The 16,900-nt window shown below is 36.6% G+C and overlaps 3 protein-coding genes across 6 annotated transcripts in view; all 3 read left to right on the forward strand.

Moving 5' to 3' along the window:
• The first annotated feature begins 2,288 nt into the window (after positions 1–2,288).
• Positions 2,289–12,341, forward strand: mmp17b (matrix metallopeptidase 17b). Of its 4 annotated transcripts, XM_079838572.1 has the most exons (14): positions 2,289–2,383; positions 2,565–2,652; positions 3,241–3,294; positions 4,348–4,615; positions 7,105–7,237; positions 7,319–7,478; positions 7,672–7,780; positions 7,896–8,073; positions 9,144–9,320; positions 9,465–9,591; positions 9,723–9,793; positions 9,999–10,148; positions 10,908–11,177; positions 11,285–12,341. In XM_079838572.1, the coding sequence occupies exons 4-14, from the start codon at positions 4,451–4,453 to the stop codon at positions 11,617–11,619; spliced, it is 1,875 nt and encodes a 624-aa protein (XP_079694698.1). In that variant the 5' UTR covers positions 2,289–2,383; positions 2,565–2,652; positions 3,241–3,294; positions 4,348–4,450; the 3' UTR covers positions 11,620–12,341. The 4 variants fall into 4 exon arrangements, with proteins under 4 accessions (XP_079694698.1, XP_079694697.1, XP_079694699.1 ...); XM_079838571.1 differs by lacking the exon at positions 2,565–2,652 and having other exon boundaries at positions 2,301–2,383; XM_079838573.1 differs by lacking the exons at positions 2,565–2,652; positions 3,241–3,294 and having other exon boundaries at positions 2,311–2,383.
• On the forward strand, positions 11,451–15,032 carry LOC307139568 (saxitoxin and tetrodotoxin-binding protein 1). Its single transcript, XM_079838577.1, has 6 exons — positions 11,451–12,697; positions 12,799–12,947; positions 13,021–13,085; positions 13,165–13,275; positions 13,359–13,463; positions 13,771–15,032. The coding sequence occupies exons 1-6, from the start codon at positions 12,581–12,583 to the stop codon at positions 13,836–13,838; spliced, it is 615 nt and encodes a 204-aa protein (XP_079694703.1). The 5' UTR covers positions 11,451–12,580; the 3' UTR covers positions 13,839–15,032.
• A 360-nt stretch (positions 15,033–15,392) lies between these two features.
• Positions 15,393–16,900, forward strand: part of LOC307139567 (alpha-1,3-mannosyl-glycoprotein 4-beta-N-acetylglucosaminyltransferase B) — a 44,189-nt gene continuing 42,681 nt past the window's right edge. The window contains exon 1 of the mRNA XM_079838576.1: positions 15,393–15,789. Coding sequence (XP_079694702.1) covers positions 15,702–15,789 — 88 coding nt within the window. The 5' untranslated portion in view covers positions 15,393–15,701. The remainder of the gene's footprint in view (positions 15,790–16,900) is intronic.

A 16,900-nucleotide genomic window follows, 5' to 3' on the forward strand; every position in this document is an offset into this window, starting at 1 on the left:
TATAGCACCAATTTTGGTGCTTCAGTGGTTCTTCAGCGGTTCTTCAGAGGTGCTATATAGCACCTTAGTCAAAGAACCGGTGAAGAACCTCTGAAGAACCGCTGAAGAACCACTGAAGCACCAAAATTGGTGCTATATAGCACTAAAAAAGGTTCCCCTATTATTACGAGCCAAGAACCATTTTTTGTCCCATATAGAACCTTTTTTTTTTAGAGTGTACTTGTGTTTCTTATAACATTACTACAGACTATAACACCAAAATAACCAAAACCCACAATGACACTCACCAAGCAAATAAATATAGAAAACAATAGGATAAAAACGACAAATTATTTCTATATTTTTTGACACAAAATTACGTTTTATTGTATACGGAAAGCACATATCCCTCTTTCTCCCTCTCTCTCTCTCTCTCCCAGTCAAACCCACACACATACAGTACAGATACACAATATATTTCAAATAAATGCTGTTCTTATGAACTTTCCATTCATCAAAGAATCCTGAAAAAAGTATCACAATTTCAAAAATATTAAGCAGCAAAAGTGTTTTCAACATTGATAATAATAATAATTATTATTATTAACAATTGAGCATCAATAATAATTGAGCCAAATCAGCATTTTTTAGTGAAGACTGGTGTGGTGGCTGCTGAAAATTCAGCTTCGCCACCACATGAATACATTTAAAATATTGTTACATTACATTTATAATATAATTTAAACATATTAAAATATAAAACAGTTATTTTCAATTGCAATAATATAATATTTCATAATATTACTGTTTTTACTGTACGCTATTCAGATCAAATAAATGCAGCATTGGTTGCGCATAAAAGACTTTCCTAATCTTAATTATTGCAAACTTTTGAATGGTATAGTGTATATTTATATCAAACACAATACTTTTGCCTAAACAGCAGCCTGAGTGACTCACTGTCACTGGGAGTCTGTATGTTGTGGTATTAGTCAGAGGTGACCATAGTAAAGAATTCCAGTACCGCCCCTTGTGAGAGCAATGTTGAGGCCCATGTCCTGGGTGCACAATGAATATCTGTCTTGCGGAGTTCCTCTAAAGGGATTGCAGTTGTCTTGGAGACAAGGAAGTTCACTTGGCCTTTTGTGGCTCTTGATCACTCTCTTTTTGAACACACACATCCATTCACACATAAGCTTACTGCCTTGTGCATCTTTCTAAAAATACAGTGATCACATCTGCCCCTATGGCCCACACACTTTGACCTGTGGGTCAACATCATCACTAGGACAACAAGGCATTAATGCACCCTTTGCTTATCCTGCTATCTTTCTCTGGAAAGTTGTTTGTAAAATGGATCAAATGACCAGTGTATGCCATTTTAAAGCTATCAAAATCTAATATCACAATAAGATCAAGCACTGAGGTGATAAGGTTTCTGTCCCTTTTGACAGGTTATACTTTGAGAAGTTTAACAGATCAGGAGGTCAAGTTACACTATAAACATTCAGCACACGCCTCTGTTGCCCATGTAAGTATATGCTTTTCCAATCCGGCTATTCCCCTGGGACTCGCACAGTATTATCCAGCAAAAAAGACAGATAGCCCATCTGGAAATGTGCTTTTGCTCTTGCTTTCTATCATGATGCTGTAAGTTAACCCCTGCACAGAAATCCAAGTTTAAAATGTTTTTATTTTTATTATATTTAATTACATTTTATGTGTGCCTACAAATGTTTACATTTTTTTTAAATGCAGAAATTGTCACAAAGAAGTTTTGTATCTCATTTTGGAATGACATAGGAGACCAAACAGCAACAATGCATTTAGCTAGATCTGTTCAAATCTTGGTTTTTAGTTTTTTTTTAATCCTTTCGTTAAGAGGATTTGATCCAAACATATCCACAACTACACACAAGCCCAAAGATAAAGTGAAACCCTAATCCGGCAGTTGACTCAGATCTCACATTAAAGGATCCACATATAACTATGTAAATGTGTGTTCATATTCACATTAGTGTTTTATCCATTATTTAATGGCATGATGGAGTCTATCAGACATTTGAGCTTTGAATATAAAGTATAGGAAATTTGACAGTTGGACAAACATGTGCAACTAAGCATGTCTCTAAATCTCCTCACTGGATATAAAGAGGCTTTTTCACACTGGTATCTTTCAAACACATAGAGAGAGAGTGAGCAAATGCCCGATGCACTTAGCAGGGATGGGGGCGTTATTGAGGGGGGTATTAGGAGTGCATTGTGCGAGTGCAGAGGCAGAAGGAGGATGGGGGGGGGTGTATTGAGGAGATGAGAGGAACACATCTGTTCAGGAACAGAGAAGGAGGGCAAGCACGACAGAGCACACAAGTGCAAAGGGAGAAAGAGACAAGTTGTTGGAAAGGTAAGCATGTCCCAATTTTTTCTATTTAGAATTTTTTTGAATTTGCATATAACTGTAATTGTAACTTTTCTTTGTTGTCGTCTGAATATTTTGCACTTTTTAAATGAGATTAAAATGATTCTGGATTCTTTATGTGTTATAAATTGCCTTAGGATATTTTTTTTCTCTCTTTATTGTGTAGTAAACTATGGCTTCAAGGATTACTTGAAGCTAAAAGTCTGAGAATGTACTGTATTACAACACCTTGATCCCCATGTCAACAGATTTTGGTAGGGCATGTATAATTGTAACACTTCTCTGAAAGAATCCACACACCCAAACTGGCACAGGACTTTTTTTTTTAACGAGTCTAAAGCTTTGGAATTTGTCAATTCAGTTTAATGTCAGAAACAGTTCAACTAAAAGTGCACAAAGGTTGAGGTTTCTATCATTTAGTCTGTATTAGTGTAATGGCAGCATGTGATAATTGTAACAGCTTTATCATGTGCAGAATGCAGACATTTATGTCTACATAGTTTTTATAACATCTTTAAATAGTAACATCCTCTAGGCTTCATTACATGACTTCTGTGGGAATGAGACCTTTGTACCAGTCGCACTGAGACGTTTCAAATGATACCAAACATGTGTAATACTGTATAGTATTTGTTCACATTAACCCATATAGATTTGAGGTGAATTTCAGGTTATCTTAACATGTGGAGAGGAGAGATGAGGGTGAGGATAATGAACTGTAAATAAGGAAATACCTTGGTGATCAACTCAGTGTGATTTCGTCTTGGATGGGGATGCTAATTTCACAGATGTTTATTTCCTTAGTTTTCTCTGAAAGTTGCCATCTCTAACAATTCTTACAGTTTCTCCAGTCTTACATATGACTTCAGATCAGATGAGAACACAGAGCAAGACAGGCAAGTTATAAATACATGCTAAATTAAATGAAAATATGACTCTAACCCCCAGTTTCACAGACAAGGCTTAAGCTAGTCCTAGACTAAAATGCATTTTTGAGTTGTGTTAACTGAAAGAAACTTGCACTGATGTATCTTAAAATATGTCAGTGCCATTGTTTTGTCTTAAGATACACACCAGTAATGTTTTTTTTAGGGCACATTTATAAAAGTTACTTAAATGTACTAATTGAACTAATGCCTAATCCTAGTTTAGCCTAAGTCCTGTTTGTGAAACCGGGCCTAAAAGTTCTATAAGTTTATGTATAATATTATATATAATTATGTGTAAGTTTATAAATTTACACTGTCCTCTCTACCTCTACATACATACATCTGGAACAGTCAGATATTGGTTGAGAGATTGAATTGCAGATCGTAAATGACACGTGCGGGTGCATTGTGCATTACGTTATTGTATTTATCGAGCGCATTTATGCAGGTTCTCCCCTACTGTCCCATTCACATTTGCATGCATACATGTGTCTCAACCCATCTTTTCCCGTCAATCTCCCTCCCTTTCTCACACTGTCCTCTGTCCTTGTCCCCTGAGACTGGCAGTGTTTTCCTTTAATTCCATTATTCCATAACTCTAATTTTCCATGCCCCATTCCCCCGTCCCTCCTCTACTCTTACAACCCGTCATCTCCCACATTGTCTCATTTCTTTAATGAAATGGCGCCTGCTAATTTAATTAAAGCCTCACATCCGCTACGCTTGGCCTCTTTTCCTTTAAAATGAAACGCATACAACCTTTGCAGCCTTTTCATCCTTCTCTCTTTGATACTAGCCATCTGCAATTCAATCATGGAGCTTTACAACCAAAGCAGTCAGCAGTGTACAGTATAAATTATTTTAGGACTGAAAGAGCTACGAAGTTAAGCAACCCCTTGTAATGAGATTGCACCACTGATTTAATTTATATTCTTTAAGGAAGTTGTTGTTGCCCTTGTTTAGAATCCTACAAGCTAGTACACAATATCATGACTAAATTATCAAACTTTAATTTTACAGTGCTGGCATCAACACAAGAGAGCCCACCATCTCAGTTTCAGCAAAGATGACGTCACTGAAATCACTTGACTGAGGAGGATTGACATTGGGTAACATTGGTATTATGGCGATGTTTTGGACAGCAGTTGTTTTCTACATGTGTGGATGTACAGTGGAAGTTTATGGAACAACTGATGAAGATGCACAGCCAACCAGTTTGGCAAGAACAGTTACATCTACCGCTTTACCCACTGTCATACCGACAGAAGATGAGAGCATTAAACTTGTGGTGAGAATGTGTTGAACTTATACATGATTCACTTGGAAAAGATTTTGTTTTATTTTTCTTTCAAGTGTTCAAATAACAGTTGTAATGTACAAAGTATTATACATTACAAATCAGAAAAGAAAGAAAGAAACAAAAAAACAGCTCTCAGACTGAATTAAATGCCAAAGAATAAAAATATGCTATAGTTTTAAAAGCGGACAGAGTTGGGGCCATCCTCACAGAAAATGGTAATGAATTCCAGAGTTTAGGGGTAACTACTGCAAAGGCACAATATCCCCTGTGCTTCAATCTTACTCTAGGGACGGTCAGCAGCATAAGGTCAGCAGACCTCAGAGACCTTGATGAGGCATGCAAGTGTATAAGGTCAGAAAGATAAGTTGGGGCTAGGGCATTTAAGGAATTATAAGCAAGCATTAAAACCTTAAAATCTATCCTAAAAAGGACCGGAAGCCAATGTAGGGAAGCCAATATGGGGGAAATATGGTCCCGTTTACGCGTTCGTGTTAAAAGTCGAGCTGCAGCATTCTGCACTAACTGCAGTCGTGAGAGAGAGAGAGGCATGGTTGATACCAACATAGAGAGCATTACAATAGTCTAAACAAGAAGAAATAAAAACACGTATAAGGCTTTCAAAATCGTTAAATGACAAAAAAAGGCTTAACTTTAGATAAAAGCCTTAACTGATAAAAACTCAGACCTGACTACAGAGTTGATCTGTTTGTCAAGTTTAAAATCCATAACCATTATTACCCCCAGATTTTTAACCGTGGGAAGCAAAATGTTAGAGGTCTTATTAGTACAGTTTGGACCAAATATCATGATTTCAGTCTTGCTCTCATTAAAATATATACATTTTAGGGCCATCCAATCTTTAATGTCTTTGAGGAAATCAAACAGAAGTTTTAAAGGACTGGCATCTTTCTGTTTCAGTGGTAGATAAATCTGTGTGTCATCTGCATAACAGTGAAACGAAATGTCATATTTCCCGAGAATGGACCCTAATGGGAGCATATACAGGTAAAACAGCATTGGGCCAAGAATAGAGGGACTCCAAATGGAAGGGGTGCTGATGAAGAAACATAGTCGCCAAGGCGGACAGAAAAAGTCCTGCTTGATAAATAGGACATAAACCACTCCAGAGTAGTACCTTTAATACCGACAACATGTTCCAACCGGGAAAATAGGATATTATGATCGATGGTATCAAAAGCAGATGTCAGATCTAAAAGCATAAGAATGGCTGAGTCTCCGGAGTCAGAGACTAATAAAAGGTTTTAAAACATTTAAAAGTGCTGTTTCTGTCTTATGAAGAACTTTAAAACCCGACTGATATACTTCTAAAACTCTATGCGAATCTAAAAAAGATTGCAATTGTATGCAGACTATTTTCTCTCATATTTTAGAAAGGAAGGGGAGTTTTGAGATTGGTCTATAATAGAACCGTAGTGTCCAGATTGGATTTTTTTATCAGAGGTTGGACCACAGCATGTTTAAAATCTAGCAGAACAACACAGGTCAAACTGCTATTTAACATTTCTTGAACTACAGGCCCAATTGTGTCAAAAATCTCCTTTAAAAAATGTGGAGGAACTACATCTGTGGGAAAGGTAGAAGGTTTCATGTGATTAATAACATCTTTCAAAAAAGAAAGAGACACAGGCTCAAACTGGTTAAAAACAGCTGAGCAAGTGGCCAGGACAGAGGGTTCCACCGAAGGAGGTATAATGTGCATCCTGATAATTGATACCTTATCCACAAAGAATTGTAAAAAGGACACATCAGAAAAAGTAGGTTGAGAGGCATTCAGCACTGCATTGATTGTACTAAAAAGAGCTTTAGGTTTATGAGATTTTTTAAGGATAACATTAGACAAATATTTTGTTTAACAGTATTTTGGTATCTGTACCCTGCCAATTCTCCTTTAAGATTTTGTCTTTCTTCCATTGACGTTCATGTTTTCCCACATTATTTACTTCGGTTCCCATAAACGATTAACAATGCATAATTAGCTATTATTCCATTCCATAAAGTTTTGGGTCATTAAGATTTAATGTTTTTGAAGTCTCTTCTGCTCACCAAGGCTGGATTTATTTGATTTAAAATACTATAAAAACAGTAATATTGTTCAATATTATTACAATTTAAAATACATTTTAGAATTCAAATAGAAAACTATTAATTTATTTGTGTGAATTAATTTATTCAAAGCTGAATTTTCAGCATCATTACACCAGTCTTCAGTCACATGATCCTTCAGAAATCATTCTAATATGTTGAATTGGGGCTCAAGAAACATTTATTATTATATTAATGTATATCAAAACAGTTCTTCCACTTAATATTTTCATGGAAATGGTCATGTATTTTTTCTGGATTCATTTTAAATAGAAATCTCTTGTAACATTGTAAAAGTCTGTACTGATCAACTGAATGCATCCTTGTGGAATAAAAGTATGAATGTCTTTCAAAAATGTTGTTCTGTTTGGCAGGATTGGCTCACGAAGTATGGATACCTCCCACCTCCTGATCCCTCTACAGGTCAGTTACAGGCCTGGACAGCTGTCACTCAAGCAGTGAAGAAAATGCAGAGGTTTGCTGGTTTGGATGACACAGGAGTCTTAGGTATGAATGACAATGTTTCCCCCACTCTTTTTAAATCTCAGTCTTACTGCCTTTCTTATTTCCCTCACCTTCCTGTCACAGATGAGGAGACTGTTCAATTGATGCAGACACCTCGTTGTTCCCTTCCGGATGATGATGATGATGATCAAACCATCCAGGTATCAGCATTACACGGTGATATGGAAACTCAAAGGATGAAAAGAGCAGTTTCTACCTGGACAAGAAGAAATATCAACTGGAGGTTAGACTGATTATTTTACCAGTTGTGTTTTTCTTCCTGCTTTTCCTATCCTGTCTGCCATAACTTACTTGATAGTTAGTTTACAGTATCATAGTAAAGTAAAGACTCTGTAGAAAAAGATTAAAAACACATAAGTAAAATTTTTGTTCTTAGTTCAACTTCCTTATTCTTCAACTACCTCATTCTTTCTCAGGTTGCGCTCTTACCCATCATCTTCTAAGCTGCCCCGTGAAATGATTCGCTCCCTTGTGTACTATGCACTCCGAGTGTGGGCCGATCCAACATTGCTCGAGTTCCATGAGGTTATGGCTACTCTTTAAAACTAAAAAATTAGCAGCGTTTCTGACCTTAACAATATGTGTTCATGTTTTTGTGTGTTCATGTAAATTCACTACATGCATGTTGAATTTCATATAGGTGCGAGGACCAGAGGGAGCGGATCTCCAAATAGATTTCTTGCATGGTCCCCATGGAGACGGATATCCCTTTGATGGAGCAGGTGGATCTGTTGGCCATGCCTTCTTTCCATCAGACCCAGACAGGGCAGGCGGAGTTCACCTGGATGCAGAGGAGGAATGGGCCTTCAGACAACCAGGTCATTCTGCAAAACACTCATATAAGGAATTAGTGTTTTTAAAGATTAGCCTCCCCATCTGATGCTTACTTACGTTCACACAATAATTACCGTAATTAAGCGATGACAACATGTGACATTCTACTCGGAGTGTATTCTACAGGTGGTACAAGTAGTAATTACGAATTCTACGAGGATGTGAATGCTTTTTACAAGTCATAATCTCATAATTACAGTAATTACGACATGGCGTGAACACACCTTTAATCTAAATGTAAAAGGAGGAAATTAGCTTACAATTAAGTATACAATATCAGCTGATTTATATCTAGTATTGATAACTTAAAAGTCATGATTTTATTTTTGGGATTTACTAGAATAGGTTTTCATGCATTTATTATTTTCACATATTTTACATTGTTGCAGCACCTCTCTTCCTAGTCTGTCAGTAATGCTCTGTTTAGCTCTGGTCTCTATGAAGCTCCTGATTTGGTCTGTTGGATCAGTGCTTTGTGATTGGTTAGTCACTTTGAGCTTGCTTCAGAAATGTCACACCACTTACGCAACTATTAACGCAACTCAACCAGGCCTTACAACTTTTTTGGCGAATGCCTTGAGTATGGGGTCTCTGCAGAACAAATGTGGGTGTTTCTAAATTTGTGGGTGTTTTCAAACTGATGGGTGTTTATAATTCACGCAATGAAAACGATCCCCTTCACCCAACCCCACCCCTAAACCCTACCCACACTGTGGCATGGGCAAATCAGGTAACGCAGTAAAAACCCGCCCCTCTGTTTATGGCCTTGCCCACTGATCTGGTAACTCCTATTACCAACTTGCAGAGACCATACTTGAATGCCTTGGGCAGGATTTTTTTTAAATTAGGAATATTATAAGGTGTGAAAACTACAGACTACAATGGAAGAGTTTTAGGGGGTTCAGAAACAGTGATTACTGATAGAGAATAACTCCCTTTGGAATGTGCTTTGTAAATCTCCCGACCTTTTTAATGCTCTAACAGCAACATTGCACACTAAAGAAAGTTGAAAACGTAAAAAGGCATAATAGGTCCTCTTAACTTTTACACACAGCAACTGAGGGCACAGATCTGTTCACGGTGCTGGTGCACGAGCTTGGTCATGCCCTCGGACTGACTCATTCATCAGCACGGCAATCTGTAATGCGTCCATACTACCAAGGGCCCCTGGGAGACCCACTACACTTCAGCCTGGGACATCACGACCTTCAACACATCACAGCCCTTTATGGTAACTGTCATTAAACTCCTTGGTTGGAATCTCTGTTCGGCAATTATAGCTCATGGGATTCATGTGAAATCTCAATGTTATCTACATGAGACTCAAATACTATTCTACATGTGTGTGTGTGTGTGTGTCTGTTTATGAATTCAGGTAAGAGGGGTAACCATATTCCAACTGACAGACCTCTTCTTGTGACGGAACCTCAATTGCATCATCGACATGGAGGAATACACAGACTCACACATATGTACAGACATGCACACAGTCATTTAGGCAGGTAAGAGAGGATCAGTTAAACCTTTTGAATTAAACGTCAAATCAAACATTGTGTGGTGTATTCCTGCCTTAACTAGATACATCACATTGTTAGTTTGTTATTTTGAAATGTCTCAATTTGTCTCAATCAAGTTCTGTAGATCGCTGTAACACCAGTTTTGATGTAGTTGCCAAGATTCGAGGAGAGATTTTCTTCTTCAAAGGTAGATATTTGAAGTATTTAAATAATTTAGGGCTAATTTATGGAGTTTGACATTTTGAAATATAAAAAACACTTCTACTGTTTTTATCTTCCTATCCTCTTGTTATTGGTCTATCAGTGACTTTATCCATCCATTCAGTGTAAATAATGTATTCTTATTTCTCCCTTTTTAATATCTCTCTTACCCTTCCTCACACATTTTGCAGGGCAGAACATGTGGAGAGTGAGCAGAGGTGGTCTTGTGTCAGTCAGGGCTGTTCCTGTACAGAGACTTTGGTCGGCTCTTCCTTCTTCACTGCCTCCACTGCAAGCAGTTTTGGAAAGACACACAGATCATGCTATCATCTTTGTCAGTGGTCAGTTTCCCAGCACAATAGCATTACAAACCCACGGTTTTGTGTTGATTTCAATTTGTACAATGAGTTCATATATGTAATTTAAAGATTAAATATAAATTTTTATTTTACTTGGCCTCAATGCAAAGAATACAAATATTTCTAAGTGCAAGTAGCGTTAAATTATTTTTATACTAAGTGAAAACAGCAGTATTTTTAACTGTAAATGATGTTAGACACTACTCTTATAAGTGGCAGATTCTATTTGCACCTCAGTGTATTGTAGTACATTGTAAAACAGTATGCAATAATAACATATTCAGTGTATATGATTATATTTATTATAATTATAAATGAATGCTGCCCTATTGGGACCTTACTTGGCCCTATCCCTAAAGCACACCTCTACACCTATTTCAAGTTTTTGAATAGTTTCTTCTTTTTTTCCCCCTTTTTTATTTTAAATAAACGTCTTTCCAAATTGAAATGCAATGGGAAAAGGAAGGAGAATGGCATCAGGAAAATTTATTTTGTAATTTGGCCTGGCTCAAACAGACATTGGTGGGCGGAGCTAATGTTAATAGCTTTTGCCAACAAGATGGACGATTTGCACAAGTGTCTATTTGTAAATTGAAAAATATACCTTGTAAAGGCGGAGACTGATATATCCACATAAAATTAAAACCCTTTTTAGATCATTCCTACACCCCTGCTACTTTTATGTGTAAAGTTTTCATCAGTTACATCAATGACTGAGTAAATTATTTAATACACGTGCAGATTCCCAGGTTTGGCTGTTCAAGGATCTGACACTCCAAGAGGGTTTCCCTCAGCCCTTGTCTACTCTGGCCCCAGAAGACTCAGAGGGACTGTGGCAAGGATTGCACTGGGACCCTACGCAGGGTGTGGTATGGGGGTCTGTGAGAGAGGACGGAGAGAAAGGAGAAAGCCCAGAGGAAAGTGAAATCTGGAGAGAGCTTATTGAAGGTGGAGTGAATGGAATAATCACTGAAAATGATGACGAGAGAGAAAATGTTGGAGACTTCAAGGGTGTGTTGCTTTTAGGATATTTATACAATATTGCATTGCATGTGGATGTACTGTATGTACAACAGTGTTTCATAGCACTACTGACTTTTTTATTCTCTGTCAATAAGGTTCTACCTACATTTTCAAAGGCAATTCCTATTGGAAATTTACTCACCCGGGCTCAGCCCCTGAAGAAGGATACCCCCGGCTTCTGGCCACCGATTGGTTGGACTGCCCTCAGCCGTCCTCTTACAGCCCCGGTGACATCTCTTTGATCTCCCACTATGGTCAACAGGAGCTTCGTGAGCAGAAAGGGCAAAGAATAATCGACCAGATCAGGCACAAAGACAAAACCAGAGATAAACCTCATCGCTGGGACTGTCCATGTTTAAACAGTGCAGTGACTCAAATCGGACCTATTTTACTTCTGCCCATATCATTTCTGATCACTGTGATTTGTTAACTGTCACTTTAATTTTTTCCAAACAACTTCACAATCATAGCAAAAAAGGACTTATATTTTCCTTCACTTTCAATCTCTGACCAAAGGAAGCAATTAAAATAGTTGGCGAGATGATTTCTAACAACCATCAAACTGAGAGAAAATTCTGTTGTTATACGTACAATAACTCCATATCTAAGTGCTGGTCTTATTTCTCTGTTAATTTCAGTTTCAGTTGCTAAACCTCCTTAGACTGAACAAGTTAGGTTAGTTATACTGCAGCACATTCTTGTTCAGCCCTCAATATTATAAAACAAACATCAACAAAATAACTGATGTTAATGATTTACAGTTCAGAGACTCTGTCAGCTGACTAAAGCAAAGGAGGCAAATAAGCACAGTATTATTTGCCTCCTTCATAAGCTTTACAGTTTAAAAGTATAATGATATTATACATGTTTTGTGAGCAAATGTCATAAACTGACTTTAAACGATACATTGGGTTCCAAAATGTGATTTATTCATATTTTCTCCTGATTAAAATAGTGTGAGAATTTAGATTAATCTTAAAGGGGGAAGGATGGTCAAATAATAATGACACAGTGTCATTTACAGAACAAACTCAGTATAATAAATCTAAATAAAAATGCAATGTAAATTTGTTTTAATATATTTTATGGATTCTACAATTATTAATAATATATTTTATAAACATTACTTTTCTCTGTCAGCGTTCTTACTTTAAAAAAAAAAAAAAAAGAAAGATTATGGCTGTAAAAAAAATAATAGGAGCATTATTGGCAGGTTCTGTTACCTCAGGAATTTCCTGATCCCTAAAGTCCACAATTTTCCCCACTTTAATCATTTCGGTACTGGCACTTGCATCACAAATAACTGTTGCAACACTTCAGAAAAAACAGATGCAGTTCTATTTAAAGTGCTTGTTCCCCAGGTGAAGCAGCATAATTTTCTGAAATCTACAATGTCATCTTTGGTGATTTTGACTGCTCTTCTGGGCCTGTTTAGTTTAAATCAGGCCACTCTGCCAGGCTGTAAGGAGCTCATAACTCCACTAACTCTGGAGGATGACTACAAAAGCGTGAGTGCATTATTAATATATTTTAAAGCAAGTATTCTTTCAAAGATAGCCTATATGGGACAATAAGGCACTTTCACAACTTCTATTTTCTTCCAAAACAGATCATGGGTAAATGGATCTTCCTTGAAGGCATAGCTGATCACCACTTATTTACAGACATCTTGAAGACTGTGAACAGCTCATGGATCGAGTTTGGCCCGAGAAATCTCACTCTTCCAAACACTGTAACACTCCGTCAAGGAAACATGCTGTAAGATTGTCTTACTAAATTGAATACATTTCATCATGACCAGCATTCTGAATCAGTTCGCTCTCCCCCTCAGGAACGGAAAGTGTGAATTTAGCACCATCGACACAGTTGTTAAAGACAGTAAACATTATTCCAATGGTAAGTGAACAAATTCATTTCAGATTAAATACATGAGTTTTGAGCACTAGTGAATGTTATACTGCTGTTTGATCCACAGAGACTGGCACAATATCAGAGGGAGAATTCTTGCCATCCTGTCCAGAGTGTCTCACCATGAGCTTTGTCAGCCAATTCAAAAATGAGACCATAAAGACGCTGTACTTTTTCAGTAAGTCATGAAATCCGTAGACATTACATAAGGTTAAAGAGATGTATTTCATGTCAAATTTTGGGATTTTTCCCTCCTTGCAGAGAGAGAGAGCAACCCAACCTTGTCTGACATGGACATGTACTGGAAGCAAGCTGAGTGTCTTGGATTTAAAAGAGAAGCCCAGTACTCCTATGATGGTGTAACAGGTCAGTTTGGGTTTCAAGCACTTGTAGTTTTAATTCAAAGCCACAGCTATTAGTTTTGATGTAGAGAAAACAGATTCTGGTCAGGTGAGCTTTAATATCACTTATAAAATATCTATCTAGAACATGATTTCAGTTTAGTTTTAACTCCTGATATAGAAGTTACTTACCGGTAAACTCACAAAAGTTGTCCCGAACACGTCCAGGTCATAATTTAACCCCCAAATAAAAAAGAAATCATAATGAATTGACATGCAATTATTTACAAATACAATTCACATTAATTTCACTAATACTTCTCTCATTGCAGAATTCTGTCACGTGGCCAAGGACAGCTCATCTGACAAGAAGCCAAGTTTGGAAAAATTAGATCAATAATACATGCCGTTACTTTTTCTTGAAAAAATGTTAAATGTTAAGACCTGCTATGACAAAAATAACAATGTGTAATTTGAACAAGGAGTCCCTGTAATTTGTCTTTGTGTACTTTTAATAAACACAAAATAATAAAATAATGTCACATTTGTACCTGTTACATGCCAAAAACATTATTAGAAAGAAATGGTAAATGTGACTCTGTGGGTAAGTTTAGTATCTTTTGGGACCTAAAGGCTCAAGGTCATCCTGACAAGGGCATTCTATCAGACTGCAAAGAGCTTGTAACAGTGCAAGTGACCATTTATGATATTAAACACATATGTAGATATTATAAGAACAAAGCATATTTGAGAAGCATACTTTGTGTAGACTCTGTGCAAGTATAAAATAAAGGAAGGCATGTTAGAGAAACGGATCTTCTGCACAAGTATAAAATACAAAAGATGCTTTCATGCTGCTAACATGCTGCTCATGATAAAGAAGAATGTTGATATGATATGTTGATTTTGCATAAATTATTGAACACATGGCTGGTCTTTCAAATGGATACCTAAAGGCCTGAAGCTGCAAGAGCCACTACATTTTCATACGTTTTCAGTGTTGTTAGAGACTACCATCAGTGTTGGGTGTAATTAATTATAAGCAATTGAATTACTTTTCCATTGAAAAGGTAAAGTAAGGAATTACTAAATTTTTCTGTAATTTAATCCTGATGTAATTGCATTAAAAACTGTATAGACTAATTATAAAAACAATAGTACATTTAACATCCAAATGTAATGTTAAAATGTATGTTTTTAATGTAACCTTCTCCCTTTACACACTTTGGTCAGTTCAAGAGTAATTTATGTAATTGTATTGTGTATATGAAAGAATGTGCAATTTCATGTCTATCCTTGTATTTTTCAACTGGTCGAGGTTGATATGGGATTTATAAAGTAATAAATAATCCAATACATTTTAGAGAGAGTAATTAATACAGTAATCTAGTGACACAGATGAAATTAGATAGTAATTACTTTTTTAGAGTAACTTAGCCAACACTGACTATACACCACTAGGTGTCACTTTCCTCACGTCCATGGAGTCAGAAATCTCGAGGTCGTTCCTTTAAATGACCAAACTGTTACTATAGCCTTACAATAAAACTTACACACAGACCAGTCAGGCTGGGAGACCAGTTTGACCACTCTGAACAATAGTCTGACTTTGACTGTTCTATACATTATTACAGTATGTATTCAAAAGGAAAATCATTATTTCTGGCTAGTTATAGATATAGCAGCTAGTTAGATAACTGTATTCAGAATCTGGGATCGATTTTCTCTATTATTTTTAACTAAATGAAAAATGTCCATTCTCTGGGCTATTTAGGCTATGTATTGTAACAAAACTTTGTGTTCCTGAGAATTTACACAGTATCGTTAAAATTTAAATTGAAGCCGATACACATAATATTCCTCTATCAAAAACAGACAGATAGAAATAGGCATTTAAACAAAATGTGTTCAAATTAACAGTACCCTACTAGCAGCAGCGTCTTCATGAATATGCATCGACTAGATGAATATTCATGAGCTGAACAGGTGGAGGGTGGCACTGCTGCGGTTTAAAGGTGTGAGCGAATTATTTTACTAAGTTCCTTGTGCAATATCAAGTCAACAACTAACGACACGACAATGAATGTAGCTGGCCCGGTTTGGACAAAGTAGGAGTAATTGTAAAATGACTTTCGTCAAATGCTAAACATTAGTTTATCCGGACGTCACGGGGAAGAAACGGCAGCTAACCGTTTATCTTGGGGATTTTGTCTTCCTAAGAGCGTACGAGTAGTGTCCTTGTATTCCTGAGGAATGAGATGAGATGAGGGCCTGTCATGCCAAACTTCTCTTTGTCGCGGGTTTTGTACTATGTGTGTTGATGTTAACCTCCTGGCACACATCAAATTCAGGTGAGTGCCATCACCTTATAATGTGCCTATGTGGATGGTCTCTAAATTAATCGGATAGGATATTCGGAATTAGCATTTCTGAACTGTTTTTTTGTTGTTGGTTTTTTTGCCTGTTTTATGTTTGTCAATTTCTCTGAATTGACAGTCTGATTGGGGTGTAAATCAGTGCCAATGATTGGAACTTTTTGATAGATGGAAACCCTGTCATAGGTAGATACATAGCCTACTTTAACTTTGAAAGTTGTTTAAACAGAAATATATAGCCGAGTGATATCAGACAAATTGGGCCATCAGTTAAAATAGGCCATTTAAGGGTTGAGTGTCTTTTCTCTTCAAAAGTTAACAGGCAAAATTTTGAGACGGCACCAGAAAAAAAGCATGGTGAGTGGCCTGACATATCAAATCTTACTTCTCAATAATAAGATTGATAAATGAATAAAAAACAAATTGACTTTTAGAAATAATGATTCATAACCCATGTCTTGATGGCCTCTGTGAGATAAAATGCTGATATTTTGCTAAATAATCCATATATATATATGATTTTTTTTAAAAGCATTTTTAGTTACTGGCCCATTTTACCTGAACGTGTTAGATAAAATGGGCCATTAATTTCAGTTAAAAGGGGCCACCTTCTGAGTTGCAAAAATTCTTGTGTTTCCTATTATTAAAAATGATTTATATTATTAATGTATTGTATTATTGCATTTGTGACATACCCTTTTCACATTTTACCATATAAATGTGTTTGTATGTGATGTGTGTTGGTGAAAGAGGTATTTTGATATAGAAATGATAGGTGTTGAAATATAAAGTAATTTTATACTATTTATTACAAACAAACAGAAAGAATCAGGAAGGCACATTAAGGAGATAGAAAGGATGTCTGCCAAGGAAAGGGCAAAAATACAATCAGTGGGTAGAGGAGAGGATGAGAGGAGCATTAGCTGAATATAGGGAGAGTGTTGAGAGAGGCCTATAAGCAAATTTACGCTTTCTTGCGAGAGCTTGGGATATCCCACTAGCCAGTGATTGAAATGGATGTTTTAATGTAATTTAAATGCAATGTTACACTGCTACATTATACAATTAAAAATAATTAAATGTGTTT

This window comes from Gobio gobio, assembly GCF_949357685.1.
Source record: "Gobio gobio genome assembly, chromosome: 16".
NCBI classification, from domain to species: Eukaryota; Metazoa; Chordata; class Actinopteri; order Cypriniformes; family Gobionidae; genus Gobio; species Gobio gobio.

Coding starts and splice junctions, on each gene's coding strand:
- LOC307139568 (XM_079838577.1), top strand. CDS start 12,581: ATGTCATCTTTGGTGATTTTGACTGCTCTTCTGGGCCTGTTTAGTTTA. Junction 12,698..12,798: donor TGGAGGATGACTACAAAAGC/GTGAGTGCATTA, acceptor CTTCCAAAACAG/ATCATGGGTAAATGGATCTT. Junction 13,086..13,164: donor CAGTAAACATTATTCCAATG/GTAAGTGAACAA, acceptor TTTGATCCACAG/AGACTGGCACAATATCAGAG.
- mmp17b (XM_079838572.1), top strand. CDS start 4,451: ATGGCGATGTTTTGGACAGCAGTTGTTTTCTACATGTGTGGATGTACA. Junction 9,794..9,998: donor AGAGATTTTCTTCTTCAAAG/GTAGATATTTGA, acceptor CACATTTTGCAG/GGCAGAACATGTGGAGAGTG. Junction 11,178..11,284: donor AAATGTTGGAGACTTCAAGG/GTGTGTTGCTTT, acceptor TCTGTCAATAAG/GTTCTACCTACATTTTCAAA.